Source organism: Phallusia mammillata, chromosome 5 (genome assembly GCF_965637545.1).
Source record: "Phallusia mammillata chromosome 5, kaPhaMamm4.hap1.1, whole genome shotgun sequence".
Classification (NCBI taxonomy): domain Eukaryota; kingdom Metazoa; phylum Chordata; class Ascidiacea; order Phlebobranchia; family Ascidiidae; genus Phallusia; species Phallusia mammillata.
In genome coordinates, this window is record NC_137256.1 from 20,868,908 (window position 1) to 20,886,631 (window position 17,724).

General features: G+C 35.9%; 2 protein-coding genes across 2 annotated transcripts; both read right to left on the reverse strand.

The window, feature by feature from the left end:
• Positions 1-703: 703 nt before the first annotated feature.
• On the reverse strand, positions 704-2,544 carry LOC145229903 (uncharacterized). The gene is made up of 3 exons (XM_080095246.1): positions 2,392-2,544; positions 2,023-2,172; positions 704-1,118 (listed from the first exon to the last, which is right to left on the reverse strand). The coding sequence occupies exons 1-3, from the start codon at positions 2,493-2,495 to the stop codon at positions 941-943; spliced, it is 432 nt and encodes a 143-aa protein (XP_079951372.1). The 5' UTR covers positions 2,496-2,544; the 3' UTR covers positions 704-940.
• Positions 2,545-7,234: 4,690 nt separating this feature from the next.
• On the reverse strand, positions 7,235-14,529 carry LOC145229218 (ras-related protein Rab-10-like). Its single transcript, XM_080094515.1, has 6 exons — positions 14,294-14,529; positions 12,363-12,423; positions 10,764-10,902; positions 10,087-10,176; positions 9,062-9,163; positions 7,235-8,797 (listed from the first exon to the last, which is right to left on the reverse strand). Exons 1-6 carry the CDS (start codon positions 14,418-14,420, stop codon positions 8,711-8,713), a joined length of 606 nt encoding a protein of 201 aa, XP_079950641.1. The 5' UTR covers positions 14,421-14,529; the 3' UTR covers positions 7,235-8,710.
• Positions 14,530-17,724: the final 3,195 nt, after the last annotated feature.

The following is a 17,724-nucleotide window of genomic DNA, read 5'->3' on the forward strand; positions in this document are numbered from 1 at the left end:
CTTTAGCAATCGTTTGAGGCACATAGACCTAAAACTCTTCCAGTTGGTTAACCAATTGGGTATAAGTAGGCCTACAGCGCGACTAAAAATCAGGAACAAACTTAGTGAAATTGAAAAGAACGTTTATGTTACGGTAACTGAACATTTATGCCCGGGTGATTCTGAATAGTTTGTGCTGAAGCATGCTTTTTTCCTCATGCCAAAATGTGCACAAATAATATCCGGAGGTAATAAATACTTTTACAACACTTTTCTTTTAAATACACAGGTTTGCGTTCCAGCAAGGAAACAAAGTTTAGTCATAACTAAACCCAGTAATTCTCGGCTCGATTGTCAATTTATTACATCACGCAAGGGTCGCCATTTTTCGAACAGGTAAACGCCCCGCTTGACTTAAATGGTTTCAAGACAAAATTGGAATTTGGACGCCCCGCTTGACTTAAATGGTTTCAAGACAAATTGGATTGCCTTAATAATAAATGTACTCATAAGTCACCGAGGGCACAAACTCTCTTTAAACAAGTTTTCAATCAGAAATGATGGGAGGCTACGTGTTACGTCGGTGTGGTTTCGTAGCACGAAGATTAAAGCTCTCCGGAACGACCGCTTTGGTGCTTCGTGCAAAATACATAGTGCACACAATTTGCCTATTTTCAACCAGATCTTACAAAATTGCTTTCACAAAGAAATGGATCAGCATGCTTCATAAAAAAGGCAATCGTGTACATGTTGGAAACTACCAAGTTAAAAAAGCGTTTCTGGAACTTGCAGTTTATTTACAAGAAAACGAAATCATGGTAAACACCAAGTAGAATACTAGAAAATCGAGCAGAAGTGCAGAAATAAGTTACACGAAGGGTCACGGTCATTTGTACGAATGCATGACGTCATAATCAGTTGTGTGGTGACGTCATAACGGGGTATAAGCTGATGTCGAAGTCTAGTTTACTTCGGTGTCGTTGACCACTTCGTCGACAATGGAGTTGTTAATTTTACCAAGAATAAGAACATATGCTGATAGATCCGGGTCAGTTGAGTGCAATTGTGGTTCGATTTCCTCAACCACAGGAATGGGGGAAGCACCTGATCTCTTCTGTGGCACGCCACTTCGGTTTCCTCTGCAAGGTAAATTTTTAATAGATTTTTTTTAGGCTTAAAAAGAAACGTTTAAAAAATGTTACAAAGTGTATCTGGCCATTGTTGCGTTCTTTGAACATGCCAACCAATTTACCTACCATGTTTTTAAGGAATAAAGTCGCAATGCAAAAACCTGTAAAACAGTGGTTCCCAACCTGGGGTTCGCGGACCCCCAAGGGGTCCGTGAGATGGTTTTAGGGGGGCCGTGGAGGCAAACATTTGTAATAGCATTAACAACAGTACAATGTTTGTAAGTTCCCAAACCGTTTTTACAATCCTGCATCTGAGTGCAAACTGTTTATCAAGTCCTTGGATTAGGGAAACTTGCATTTGTTACCTCCATTGTGACATCACAACACACATGAACAATAAAACTTATTGTGCTTTGTTTCAAGTATTGTACACCAGAAAATTTGTCTCTTCGTTGCATTGTCTGGTACAGTGCAGAACTTTATTGAGATTGAGGGACTGTGGTTGATTTAAGGTTGATTAAAATTCTGCCCAATAAAGCGAAAATATAATAACGTATATATAATACAGGAAACGAAAAACATAACAAGACTAAAATACGTTGGGGGTCTGCGGACCTATATAATTTTTAATTTAATTTAAATTTATAAAAGGGGTCCGTGACTGCAAAAAGGTTGGGAACCACTGATGTAAAATGAATGTCGTCTGGTCTGGTATATGTTGTAAAGAACAAAAAATAATTCCCAAACGAATGATGGATTAGTAAATCGTATAAACAAGTTAAATTGATAGTCCTATCGGGATTTTACTGTTAATTTAATATTGACGAGTTACTGTGTGCTATAACTTACAAGTATTGTTTGCCAACAAGCAATAGCATGCGTTGTCATTTTTGATAAACTTGCTTCCATTTACCTTTTGCTGATAAAGTACTTCAGAAGTTTTCTTACGGCACTTTGGTCCATACTCTTTGATTGCCAGCCTGTCAAAATACTTTGCGAATATCTTTTCTCAACAGGACCAAGTTCTGCCGAATCGTCAGGTTTTTCCATTGACGCAAGGTTACTGGTTAAAAAATGTTGGGATAAAATGTGTTTTCGTTAGCGGTAACTAAGGATTTAATGTTTTTTAAAGCCAAACCTTGTTTAATTCAAGCCGCAAAGTAAGACGAAAAATGGTTCCTTAAGGTTACTGTTTATTTGAGATTATTTATTAGTTCACACCACTGGCCACCCCAAAATGTAGTTAACGTTCTTGTGTTAAGTAAATTTTCAATAAATTTACCTTAACATCCGGGCTTCTTCGTCAGAAATTTCACGCTTGACTGCAAGCGACCACCCGGTACCAAGGTTGATCATCAAAATTACGGCAATAATCAGTTTCAACATTTTTTATTTTACGTTTTTTTAGGTACAGTACAGTTTGTTTTGTAGGGTAACGACTATAAATGTTAAAGAAACACATTATTTTTGTGACAGCAGATCTAGATTCGATATTGACTAATGACACGACACACGTGCTGCCCAGTATTAAAATTCTCGTTTATATCTTTATTTTTATAATATTTCTAAACGTTGTTAGATGCATAGGTGTTAAATACAGAACACGATCTTATGTTTTATCAAATAAAAAAGCGACAAAATGCTGTCGCCTTATCCTTGCCCTAAGTGCTAAAAGCTCAAAAAGCAGATTAGCAAAGAACTAAAGTCTTTCCAAGGGTGCTGTATCTCTTTCTCTGCTCTTGTGCACTTATGACAAATCCAGAAGGCCTCTGCAGTATTTATGCCAAAACGAAAAGCATCAAATCGCCATTTTTCTTCCACTTTTACGTCACAATTGCGTTTTTCACATGTCTTGTCGACGCTAGCCTTGCTACCTCACGTCGCACCGGAAATATTAAATTAACAACGGATCCTGAACAGTTGACTGATTTACAACCGGAATTTGTTGCTCACCCAGCCATATGTCGCGCTATTGTTTCGTCATAAACGAGGAATTAATTGTCGTACGTATGACGTCAGTGTCTCATTTTTTTCGCAATTAAGGTTAGCGCGATAAGACCGCCTTGGAAACGTCGAAAAACGTTCCAAAATAATATCGTTTGTGACGTCAGGCTCGCATTGTTTTGGAAACGTGCGGGCGGCGCGACTTTTGGACCCAAATATTTTAATTAAAGGATGACAAGGGTTTATTGCTAAACCAAAAAAACCACTGAGTCATCAATGAACAGATACCATGTATCTTGACTGTTAGAAATTCAAATGATGCTGTTGCTAGGCAACTATGGATTGCTTTTGTTTCCAACCTGCGGTGCAGATTTGCGAGCTATTATGCCTTAGGTTTTCCAATAAAGTGTACAAACGGAAACGGGTTTAGCTGACTGTAATTAATAATACGTTTTTTTAGAAAGTGTAATACGATATAGGCAACTCAGACATTGGTTGTATTTGGTAGGGAATATCTTTCAATCGTCTTCCCAGCAGAGATAAGTTTGCTGCTTTTACTTTATTCCGGCTTTATCTCTTCTTAAACTAGTACTTCTTGCCTAGTGAACCCTTTAAAAACACAACAATAGTAAAAAACTAATAAAAAATTAGACACACAAAAAGCCATATGGTGTTTGTAGGTGAACAAAACATGCTACCTATAAAGTAGACCTACCATTCGTCCTCTTTTTGGAGGACATGTCCTCCTTTTTAACAACAAACATGTTGTCCTCCGAGGACAATCAAAAATGTCCAAATGTCTTTCTTTTTAAGGAATTTCTGATTTATCAAATGCATATGTGACAATTATGCTTTTGAAAACAGCCAAATATAGATCTTCAGCTTATTTTTTAAAGAATACAGGTTTTCCTTTTTTAAATACAAGCTTACTTTAATGTTGCGGTGTGATAAACGTTAAACTTTATGCAAGCTATTGTACAACAATGTGTCCTCCTTCTGGGGGGTGGAAATTTGGTTGGCCTACCATAAAGCCATATAGACACAAACCAAATGCGTATCGTTAAAAATACAAGAACTTGTACTTTCATGCAAATTAGTTCTTTTGAATTTAACCCATTTACAATTTAGGCTAGTCTTAAGATGACTGCCAACCTTTTGTTAGGGCTATTGACTCGGGAATTTTGAGACAGATGGCTTACTTGCTGACGTATTAGACGGAGACGCTGAAATGTTTACAACTGTCGTTTTGGTCGTACAAATATCCGCATGTCAAATTTACAAGTGTTTGCCTTAGATCTTAACGAGAGCTTGATTCGAGAGCAGACGTGACAATATGACGATAGGTGGTCCAATCGAGAGAAGAACAGACGAAGCAAAGTGTTTGTTTCTAAAAGAAGAAATTCAATCCCTCATGCCATTCATATGTTAGTTAATCTACACCCATTTTAATTAACGTTACAAACAGCTACTTTTCCGTTCTACTTACAGATTTTAATCTCTACGGCGTTATAGTCAATACATCAAATCCAATATGTTGAACCAAGTGTTTCATTCTACGTATTTGATAATCTATTCTATAGAATAGTGTATACACGAAGCAGGCTCTGAATTTGAGTCCGAACCCGAAAGTACAAGTTCCAAGCCCGCCCCGAACCCGAATCGTTTCTGAGACACTCGTTTTGACCCGTAAGTTTGATTGACAGGTCTACATGCTGAAAGTTTACAAAACTGTACAGATACAATAAGGAAGACATACATATATGTAGGCTATAGCCTACAATAATAAACAACAACTTAAATACGACGTTATCGGACTGTTGGGCACTAGCTTAAATCCAGTAACTAGAGCGACTTAGGCTGTGTAATTTTATTTTAAGTTTTGATTTTTAAACCGTGAAGTCAGGCCCAAATTAAGCCCGTTTGTTTAATAAAAACTAAGCCCTAACCCGCCCCAAAACTTACAACTCTGATTCTAGAGGTATAATGTAGTGTTATTTTTCGCATGTAACATATGTGGTGGTTCTAATCATTGTATTTTTGAGTGATGCCCGTCGTTGCAGCAAAGACAGTTGGCATGAGTCGCACAATAGTGACCCTTTAGTGGAATTTAATTTTGCTAGTGGTTTCAAACGACACGTTAACAGTAAACACTTGAAAATTCGCCTGTCTAACAGGAAGTTCAGAGCTGTAGCCATTACAATAACGTCGTAAGCTCAAATACATCACGGAAAATTCGACTTATTGCAAAAAATGCTAATAATGAGCCAATTTCCATAACAGTTAATTATTGGTGTCGTATCTATTGAACTGTGCACAATTATTCAAGGGTATTTTTTTTAACTTGCAGGCTTATGTAGTTTGTCGTGAAGTCCTAATAATTTATCCATACCTGTCTGGTCAGACTGAAAAAGGCAGGCAACTAGAAAAATTGTCATTTTCTCGGATTTCTAAAAAATGAAGATAAATGTGACCAAAACGAATAAATTGAACGCTATTTCGGTTGGGCAAAAATTGATCATCTTTACCTATTTAGAACACCGGTGCCTCAAGGTTGCTTGTAAATTTACAATTGCGACTAACATTTGCTTTTTGGTGCGGTCACTTAAGTTTTCTAGTGGTCGTGCAAACAGCATTATCTTTATTTGCACGCCTGGATGGATTATCTTGCATTTTTTATGATGTCGATGTGCTGTGGATTTGTCTCAATAACCTGGAAAATTTTGTGACCACGTGTATATAAAAGAGTTTGATAAATGCATTTAATCAAACTTAATAGCCTATACTTTATAACCTTAAAACATGCTCACATAACCTTTAAAGGTACACAAAACACAAAATTTTGTATAAGCTACGTTAATTATCAGCCCACTGTTTTCTGCTTTGTAGGCTAACAAATGGGGGATAGCAGTCTTGTCTAAATTATGCAAAAAATATAATTACACCCCAAAGTTTTTTTTGGGGTTCAAATCTTGTCAAACTATCCCATAGGCATTTGAATATTTCGGCCAATTAAAATGTTTGTATTTGCGCGAATGGATGCTAGCGGTGACATAAGTTTTGGGTGGGACCGGGTGTATAAAAGGGACAGAAGGTCCACGTGCCCTGAGATCAATGGTAAAGACATTTTTATCCCGGAAGATGGTCAATAATATACAATAGCAGAGGTTAAATTCTTCACTATTTTCAATCTTAACGCGGTTGCAGCATTTTACAATTTTTTAGAGGGTTTGAAACGCCAACTGGCGGAAGCTGAAAAAATAAAATAGGATGCACTCAAAATGTTTGACGTTTCTTTGCTTTACATGTGTCCTCGTTAGTCGGGAAAAACTCTCCCTATAGGTCCACCACCGAGCAACCTGACACGTCGAATATTGTTTTATTTTTACAGCAGAATAATTTTGTGCAACCCACGGGTAGGTGGGCAACAATGTTGCTAAAGTTTATTGTTTAGGGAAACACAAGTGGTCAAGATGGGGTTTAAACTCGCAACACTGAAGCCCTTGCCAGTTACCAATCAGGCACCTTGACGACTGTTTCTGGTAGTCGCAAGATGGTATATTCTGATACCCCGTTATCATCCGGTTCGTTCCGGTTCTATAGAACCGTCTCACGAAATATTACGAGATCAGCGAACCGGTTAGCATTACTGGTTACTGTCAATGGAAATATGACTTTTTGTGATTGAACCGGCTGACAAAAAAATTGAATCCCACCGTTAAGAAACGGAGGTAAAAATACTACAACAACACGGTCAGACAGTTCAACTCCAAAATTATGCTGATTAAGAAAAAATCAAAGCCTCAAATGGAAAGCTAATAACATGCATTACCTAATTTAATGGGAAACTCGTGCTACAATATTTTACATTTTTGTGATGGTACGGCGATTGCAAATTGGTCATTATTTTCTAGAAGGGATTGAACTTACCTTTGTTTACCTGGGTATATTCAACAACTACCAAATAGCTCAACCTATTAAGTACAGTGACAATACTTGTTTAAACATAAAGCCTCCTACTCCTGTCAGTGTGGCGGTTTTCCCGACGAATTGGGCTTGTTTCTGACATTGAGTTGCGGGTTGCGTTTCTTGGGGCGGGATGCCAAAAAGACCATTTTTTGGTTATTGCAAAACGCTGCCTGCATCCTGTACCATTAGGATGTAGTTGGAGTCTTGGCGAGCACTTAACGATCCATACGTTTATTGCAATCCAAGCCAAAACACGCTTACACAAAAATGAACATTTTAAAGGTTTAACCGGGTTTAATAAACACCTAAACCACTCCGCCACGTCACACACTGGAACCATTCGAAAATTGGTCAAAAAGCATTATGACGTCATAAGAAATAAAGCGCTGGAATCCAAAGCATAACGAAAGCTTCAGAAACATGAACAAGTGCCGATAAATGTAGAAATAACATAGGGCACCTTGGGAGCAAAAGCAATCCAAAACTTTTTTTTTAAAGAGACTATTTTTGTAGAAATCTTCGGTTAATGTACAACAATGCTTCCAACACAAATGCCAGGAAATTTTTGGAGCTCTATTTGCATCGATAGGTTCAAGTTACAGCAAAAAAATAACAATTTAGGATAAAAGCTATCGTCTTAATTGTGAATCATGACCATTTCATTGTACCACCAAGCAAATTGCATGAATTATAGACTTTTTTGCAAATCACCTTTTTCCAAAAAGGCTACTAGTTTTGCAAGATGGTAATAAAATATTGTTTTGTTTTACCATTTTAAAACCTCCAGTAATAAAAGCTTGATAAGCCGGAAAGCTTGAATATTTATTGTAAATGAACTAAGCTTTATGTAAACCAGAGTATCATATTTTTTGACAAATTTTGACAAAATTTTTAGTTTGTTGACTTTTGTGATGAAAACTAAGCAATGAGATTTATGCCAGGATGCAGAAAACGCACATACAACAATATCATAGTTGCAGGATATCCAAAGAAATTCCTGTAAATTTGAGGCTCCCAATGCCCAACAATGTTTTTTATACCACAAAATTTCGAGTGCCATGTAAGAAGTCAAAAAAAAAAACTACTATAAATGTTGCTTGAGAACAGACAAAAAGGCAATCAAGAAATTTGGACAGTAGTGGTTATGTGGTCAATGAAGAAAGGTTGGATTAGACATTAAACCAAACTAAGACCATTTCTTCAAAAAGCATAAACCCACTTCGTTTTTTTCGGAAAAGCTTATAGAAACAAGTATTTAATGCTTACAAAGCAAAAAAATTTAAAAATAACATTACGAAGCAGCCAATACTCCACTATATAAATCAACTGGAATATATGAAGTAGGATTAGATATGCATGCTATCCCTACACATGAAACAATTTGTTTACAAAGGCAACCATGTTTTTGTGACGAATATTCCATTGATTAAAGACCTATTTTTGTAGTAGTTTTTTAAAACAAACATTTATGTACACAATTAGTTTGTTTTCCAGTAATGAACAAGATAAAATACCCCAAAAGTCCTCAAAAATATGCTCAGGGAACACTTGACTTCCACAAAAATCATGTTAAAATAGCTTAGGAGTATTAATAAGAGTGTAGAGCTGAGATTTAGAGCAGGTACCACAGCCCCTCAGCTTGTGTGACATTAGAATATGTATAGGCTTTTTAAAGTAAAGTCAAAGTGATTTTAAGCGCAACATGATCTGCTAGCTGGACGCCGTTCAGAGATGACCACTCCTCCGGGATTACCACCAGGGGCGTCTTTGCATGGGGTCTAAATAAACATCATACAGTTATTGCTACTGTGAAATTCTAATGATCATAAAAATGGAACAATATACATGATTCATATACATAGAAAACATAATACATAACCTGGTCCAAACTTGGCGATAAGAGCTAACATTAAAAACTCTACAATGCGATGGTTCTATATGTGCAAGCTTTATGTAAGTTTTGTTTTTGTAAAAAAATTATGTTACAAAAATAATTAATTTGCTATTACTAGGTAGCTACATACATAACACCATAATCTTACCTTATGTAAAATGTCTGTAGCCAGCGCAAAAAAAGCTGTTTCAATATTGATGTTGTTTTTGGCACTGGTTTCATAGAACTTAATTCCGTGCTCCTTTGCAATCTGTTACAGAACATAAATATTTGTAGTTAAACATTTGTGCAAAACTAGATCAATGATGCAGAAAACATACTTTTTTGGCCCAAGTGCAATGTCTAAGAGTAAACAACAGTATATTTAGTAGCATCCAAATGGTCATCTTTATTTCTCATACTTTAAACTGAGCAATGTAAAATTTGATGATTAATGCCTAATACTTGGGTATATATACAACATTTTGCAAGTATTTTTAAGTAAACAATATATATTTAGTATTGCTTACAACAAATCATTTTCCAAATTTTTTTAGGTAAAGACTATAGAAGAGTTGGCACTCTTTGTCCAAATCAGTGCATTAGTCATATAATTTCATGGAATTTCAGTGGTAATTGAATGTGTACAAAACACATCTGACTACTAGTTTAAAGGTCAATTGTTAGGGGTAACCATCTAGTAGCAACAACTGTGTTAAGTGTTGGACCAGGGGTTGGCAACCCCTGGCATGCATGCCAAAGTTGGCACGCGAGGTGGTTTTTCATGGCACGCCAATCGATTTGCGTTTTTATATTGAAGTAACAATTTAACCAGTTACACAGCTTGTTTTCAGTTTTAATCATGTCATTGTTTTAAAATTCAACCCTATGTGCACAAAACACTCTGGTTTCTCTTTATTATTGACATCTGCTGGCACGCACCACTATTATTTAGAAAAACGTTGGCACACGAGGTCATTAACACATGGAAATAACAAGTAAATTGGCATGCCTCGCCTAAAAGGTTGTCGACTCCTGTGTTAGACAGTAAACACATTAATAGGGAACTATGTAATGAAAAATGCATTTGGGGCAATACACAAAGATCTGTTTGTATTTGTTTACCCAAATGCCATTAAACCCTGATAAGTTTCACACATTGTGATTCACCAGAAGACTGATTGTCATGCTTACCTGTTCTCCTCTCTCTTTGCTGATCATTCTCTTGTCCTCCATGTCACACTTGTTGCCTAGCAACATCTTTTCCACATCCTCACTGGCATGCTGTGAGAATATTTTATAGGGTTAAAAAAGTCAAAAAATAAACCTCAAATAACAAAAATGGGTTTTGTTAGAAATATGTGTCTGTTTTAACTAGTGTTTCACACCAAAACAGAGTGTCCAACCACAAAAAAAACAAAAACATTTGTAATATCAACATACAAAATGTTTAAACTACTGAACCGAACAGCCTAATTTTTTATATTTTTATATTCAGCATTATGGACATTTACACTTAAAAGCTGCAAAAAAGTTGTTTTTGTGCCATTTGTTTGATTTTAAAGACAAAATTATGTGACTTATTAACCACTTGACAATAATTATTGTCGTTGCAAATTGCTTTGTTTGTTGGTTAAGAGTTGTAAACACCATGAAGAAATAATCTTTTGTCAACATCAAAATACACTGTTATAAATTTATTCCGGTCAAACTGGAAGAAAAATTAATGATTTTGAAACAGAATAACGAAAAAAGAAATTGCACAGAATGAATAATGTTGTTTCGTTGTGTTGCAGTTTTAACTTATTGTACAGTTTTTGCATTGATTTTAAACATAGTATAGGAATGCGATAAAGTTAGAAAATTATTACCTCTTCAATGTTCCGTAACCATTTTGATATGTTTTCAAAACTTTTTGCATTCGTTATGTCATAAACTAACATTATTCCATTTGCTCCTCTGTAGTAGGATGTAGTGATAGTGTGAAATCTCTCTTGGCCAGCTGTATCCCTGAAAATAGTCAAATTGCTTAAAAACAGGGTTGGCAGACAATAGATGCAGGATCAGTTGTTAACGTTAGAATCGGTAAGTTAATTATGAATTGTAATTTGAAATTCCAATTACTTGCTTCAAAAACTGACATGCAGAAAAATTTTTTTTGCTGTATGAAACTGTAAAAAACTTTTTTTATGTTGCCTTTTGATTACATCTGCAATATGTAACTCTTAACATCTGCAGTATTGTAACCACCAAAGGACAATTCCATTGACACATATTGGAAATTTGTTTCCAAATTTTACATCACCAAACTTTTGCTGGAAACTGTTATATATTATAATAAAGTTGTACTTTCTGCCAAAGGTATTACATACCCATTCCCAGCAAAACTAAAAAACTTATATATATAATACACAGTAGCACAAGTACTGTAGATTATGTGACACAGACATGTGTATCAATTTTAACACCTGTGTACTAGACAACAATACTTTGACAATGAATTCTTGCTACTGCAATAAGTATGTTGACAAAAAAATCTGAAAAAATGGTACACCTATGGTTTCAAACACAGACAATCAATAATTGACAGTGCTCAAAATTCAACTCTCGAACATTTTTTCAAACATTATAAACACAGAATGTAGAAAAATTGTATTTGGCACACTTGCTGTTGCTAATGCAGCTATTTTGCACAAAAGCATACAGATCTTTCAAATTTGTATTGTTAACACTGATATCACATCCAACATTTAAAAACTATTGCAGGTATGTATGAAGTCAATTTGGCTATTTTGTTCCCCGTGCCAACTAACTTGATATATTCCATATTCTAATTCTCCTTCCTGTGATGTCACAGTTAAGCTTTGTTTGTGTCAATGAATCAGCCCAGCAGAGCCATACGGATGATTTATATGATAACAAACTAATAATAACATCAGTGCCTCTTATATCTGTTATGAAAGACAAAGTATACCCTATTGCATGCATAACAACTATATGGTATATTACTGCATACAACCAAAGTTTGTGTCAATGGGAAAGCCTAATGGCATTTTTGTTGGCGTTGTACCAAGACAAACTTTAGGGAGATTAAGCTTTCAACAGGTGTTGAATTCCAAAGATATCACTTCTTTTTGACACATAAGTTCCGTATAACTACACCCAACACATTTTTTAAACATTTTTTTTTCTGTTGAAGTATTGTGCTGTAGAGAGTGCACACTGTTTTGGCCTATAAGCTCTCATCAGTGCAGCTGGTGACAAAAGATACGCCGCTTTGGCTGGTCATTTATTGGCTTGATGCTTTTCCAAGTATTTTTCTAATATATGTATATATTTCAGAAATCAGAAGTTTGTTTAACACCCCAAAACATATTTTTCAGACAAAATCAAATCACCATAAAAAACGAACATAGTTACGACCTAAAAAGTTCAGAAAATGGTGGTATTTCACGCCAAAACATATTTACCATATCTGCAGCTTGATCTTTTTGCCGTTCAGCTCAACAGTTTTTATCTTGAAATCAATTCCTGCCAAAAAATATGTGACAAATTTCAAAACCTTTATGCAAACCAATCACTACATAATGTAGTTCTAATTTCCGAGGCTTTTTCTGGCTTGGTTATGGTTTTGGTGCAGATGTGTCAAAACTTTTTAGAGAAAAATAAAAAAACCTTAACATAATAAATATTACACTGTTCTATAAAGTAAAATGCTTTTGTTTGCGAAATATTTGGTTCTATTACCTGCTTAAGTCTCTGCAGCATTTTAAAAATAACTAGAAGAGTGGCTTTCTGATATACTTCCATTTTATATATTCTATACGATATTTACCAATTTACTATACACATCATTTGATCTACACATATGATTGTTTTTGTAAACAAAAACAAATGGGTCCCCACACGCGCGTTTGTGCAGATTTACAGTAAACAAATGTTGCGGTGATTTTTAGATTCTTAAGGACAAATTTTTAGAAAGCATTAACCCAACAAAAAAAATTGTTCGTATTCTTTTTGCACTCTTATTGTCATATAATTACAAAAACATTAAAAAACGTAACAAATACTTTAATCTAATCTCTTGCTTTGACCCAGATATTGTCGTCCAAGGTCGGATTTTCAACACATTTTTTTTAGAAAGCTGTAACAGTTGTGTTACAGACACTTTAAATTAAAAAGCAATTTGCTACAAGTGTGTACATAACAAATTGTTTTTCATTTAACTTTGTTTCGCAAAACGAGTACCATTGACCTGTAGTAACCTCTCAGTGTGCACACGCCAAACGACTGTTTGACTTTTGACACCGTTTTCAATAGCACGCGTCCTTGGTGTTCAACAATACTGTTAAGCCTAATTTATACATGAGTATTGACTCCTAAATTGACTGTCAATAAAACGCTACGTTATGACGAAAGAAAGGTCTGAACTGTGTTTGTAATACCTACTAGTTGACCTTAAGTAACCCGTGATCATGCGGCGGCCAACCTGACAACGAGCATTTAAAAAAACATTTATTTGGCAAAAAAGTCAAGTTAACTTTTTCATCTTTACTTCGATTAACAAAGTTTTGCTTGACATATACAAAACCGAAGCACGGTTATTAGGTTTAAATCACGTCATAGGTGTAAAACCTTCGCCAAAACTAAAAACGTGAGTGATAACTTAATAAAATGACATAGCATTGCTGTGCACAACAGCTGATTTCTAATCACTGAAACGACGTCTCGTAAAACATCTGTCCGACGTCAAGCTGAGCCCTCCCGCTATCGTAAACCAGTGAGTTACTTTCTTGGTACTTCTGCCTACAGTGTCTTTCTTGACCAAACGAGCGTTAGACACATTTACGTTTCGGGGGCCTGTGGGTGAACCGCTGGGTCATTCGGGGTCAAACTTCTAGAGAATCAAGTTCAGATTGATAACTAAGATATGTCCAAATTTGAATAAATTTGAAGCACTTTTTCTTTACCAAACCAGCGTTACAAACCAGCGTTAAAAAATGTACGTTTCGGAGGCCTGTGGGTGAACCGCTGGGTCAATCGGGGTCAAACTTCAGGTGGACCAAGTTTGGATTATTATCTAACATATGTCCAAATTTCAATAAATTTGAAGCACTTTTTCTTGACCAAACGAGCGTTACAAACCAGCGTTAAAGATTTTACGTTTCGGGGGCCTGTGGGTGAACCGCTGGGTAATTTGGGGTCAAACTTCAGGTGGACCAAGTTTGGATTAATATCTAACATATGTCCAAATTTCAATAAATTTCAAGCACTTTTTCTTGACCAAACGGGTCTCACAAGCCAGCGTTAGACAGAAAAAAGAAAAAAAAAATACGGACAAAAACAATATGTGTCCCCTTCAGGGAAGGGGACCCATAAAGAGCATTAACAGTGTTCTTACCGATAGTCGAGATAAAAGTTGTATTAAAAGCATCATCAGAAAATCGAAACAAAACACATGTCTTTCCAACTCCAGAATCTCCGATTAAAAGAAGCTTGAACAACAAATCATATGTCTTCTTTGCCATGTTTTTATCCTTGCACTAACAAGGAACTTAACAGCACAATTGTATGCAAACAAAATTGCCTATTACTAAGAGCTTTGCAATCTCTGTAAAAAACTAAAATGCAAAACATTAACATATCAGTAAAAGCATTGTTAAAGACAATATATATATAGTTGAAAACTTTAGACTTTGGGAACAGCTTTCCAAATCTCAATAGCTTGCTTACCAATTTGACTGACACCACTATAAAATTTAAGATATGCCAGTGCACTAGAAAAATCTCCACTAAAGGCTAAATTTTCCATAGATATCTGCAGTGTTTTTTAAGGTGTTTTGGGGGACCGAAACGGTTTCAAATTTCTCCAGCGGTTTTCCAAAAAGCAAATATGGCTATTTTTTGGTATTTAAATGAAACACTTGCAGTCTCTTAAAACTACTTAGCGGTCACCCAAACCAAACCTTAAAAAAAACCTGGATATCTGCATTAAAAAAAATTACCCTTTGCAATAAGTTTTGATCATATCACCAAATGTGCAAAAAGACAATACTTTTCACAACAACAACCTATTTTAAGCCATTTTTCCGTCTGATAAATAAAAACTAACTAAACTTCACCATTAAAAAGTATAGATTGAGAGTATTTAATTATGAGGAGAAAAGAGGTGCTGAGGTAGCAAGCAAATGTGTGGTATCGTAACTTATAGTGATGGGACGATACCAGGTTTTGTATTCTTATGGTGCAAACTGTAAATCGGCCTTCGGTACTCGCACGTTGGTATCGAAAACTGAGACAAAATATTTCGATACCGAGTATCGATACCACTGAAATCGTTCTATACCATCGATACCGAGTACTCGTCCCATCACTAGTAAGTATACTCAGTAGTGATGGGACGATACCAGGTTTTGAAGCGAGTACTGAGTACCACATGCATATACCTTCGATACCGAGTATTTAAGTGTAGTGTTGTACTTAGTTGTATATCACTGGCTAATTTATCTGCCATGGTCGGGGTATAGGCGTGCACACACACATGCCGAAAAATGTACGTAAGCACCACGTGATAGCGAAAAAAATATACGTAACCTGGCGGAACTTTTTCCCGATTTTGTGCTGTCCGAAGCAAATACTAGCCAAAAGTTGCCCATCGAAAACTGGTATCGAAAACTGAGACAAAATATTTCGATACCGAGTATCGATACCACTGAAACCGTTCGATACCATCAATACCGAGTACCGGGTACTCGTCCCATCACTAACACTTAGTAACTTATCTATTACCACTTCACATTTTGTTTCCTGTACAAACTATTTTCCAACATTTATGTATATTTTTTTCACATGTGGAAAAGTTATCTTGTGTGTGTCCAAAATCAACACAACCTCCTAAGACACGCACCATGTCTCTTAGTTACCTAATACTTCAGTTAAACCTATTAATAATTTTTTAACAGAACTTACAAAAGCTTAATGGTTGGTCATACATTTTGTTTCATTTTTACGGGAAAAAGAAAAACATTAGCACCAGCTCCATAATCTCACGCAATGAACGTTTATGTAATATGTAGTTATAAGAAAAATAAATGAAAACAAAAGAATGCAAATAAAACTCAAAGCCGTCTTCGCGAAAAGCTCTGAATGCAATAGTGGTTTTGATGCAGCACACGAAAATGTAACCAAAGAGATACATTACTTTCTCACTTTCAACAAATTTTGGGCTAGTAATTTTTCTTTTCTGTAGTAAAATTTTACTAACAAGACAATTATAGTTACACCTACGTTTAAATTATTTGTATAATACTGTTTATAAATATTTTAAAATAAAAATTTTCTACCGGTTTGGAATAATTGTCAATATTACGAGAGAGGCATATGACGTATATATATATGGGCGGCCCCGCAATCCAGAAAGTATGACTCACACTACACATGATATTAAAATATTATCCACAAGCCATTTCTTTTTTGTTTCGGCGTAATTTGAAGTTGATATTTTGCAACATGCTTAGAGATGCGCTACTTCCTTGTACAACCGTCCGCATGCAGTTCCAAACACGTGTTGGATTCGCTGAAGTTTTGGCAAACGTCGTTGTGTCAAAAATATGTTGCTGGGCATTTTATGATCTAAGCGATTTTTTTTCTTCCACAGAAGTAATAAAAGCTTTTCTATATATAATACCTTGCAATGTGCCTCTTATCCAAAACTGGAAAAAAACATTTTTTTAGGAAGCAATTGTTCAATGTTAAAAATTAGGTGATAGAAAACTACTGACAAAAGGAAAGTTTTTTAGGTTTAACGCTTGGACAAGACTAACACAATAGTTGGTAGCGACACAATTGCACTCAAACAATCGCCAAGCCGGAAATAGCTGCTAAACATTGAAACATATACTTGTGAAGGGCAAAAAAGTGGACGGCACAATTAGTGGATCATGTCTAAACGTGCTGCAGCTACACCGTATTATGAAGTGTTATGTGACGGAAACTCACCAGAAAGTGACTTTGCTTGCTTAGAGCAAACACGATTGGGTGAAAAACGATGGGACCAATCGGAGGCCCCTAAAATACCAACCCCGTGATAGAGAATAGGGTGGGGTTTTGATACAGATTAGGCCCAATCCAAGACTGATGTTCGAAATGGGTTTTCGCCAGCACATCTCTCCCCTCCAAGGCCATTGACGCCCCACTATTACACTGCAGTCACGTTTGCCCGCAATGCACCAAACCAACCACTATGTTAGCTCCCGTCATTTCACGCTTCATAAAGATAATACCTGAAGCGCGTTCAACTTTAAATCGTATCCTTGATCACCTTAGTTGAGTTTATTTCGCTTGGTGAAAGAAACACACAGTAGCACTAAATTTTTTTTTTAGAGGCCCCTCCCCGCCTCAACGTGTGACGACCGGCCGATAATAAAATTATCTTGTCGCCTCCATAAAAAAGGGCATGTTTATCCCTCCAAATTAACTAAAACGGTACGAAAAAAACAACTTAGTGCGAGGCAGGGCTATACAGTACATTTTATCCTTATTTTCAAACCAGATGTAAATGAGAGGGGGTGTTCAAACATAGACACGATAATTAAACAGATATTACTAAACATAGGTTATTATTACGGTTAACATAAGTAGCACTAAAACAATCACCAAGTTGGAAACAGGTGCGCAACATTGCTGAACGCACTTCAGCATTTGCTATCTTTAGTTATAACGCTGCGCAGCTATCTCTGACTCAGTAATTGTTTTAGTCCAATTGTATCGCCATATTGTCATTCTTTAACCAAACTGAATTAGTTGAACTCAACTAAAACATTAAATCCGACA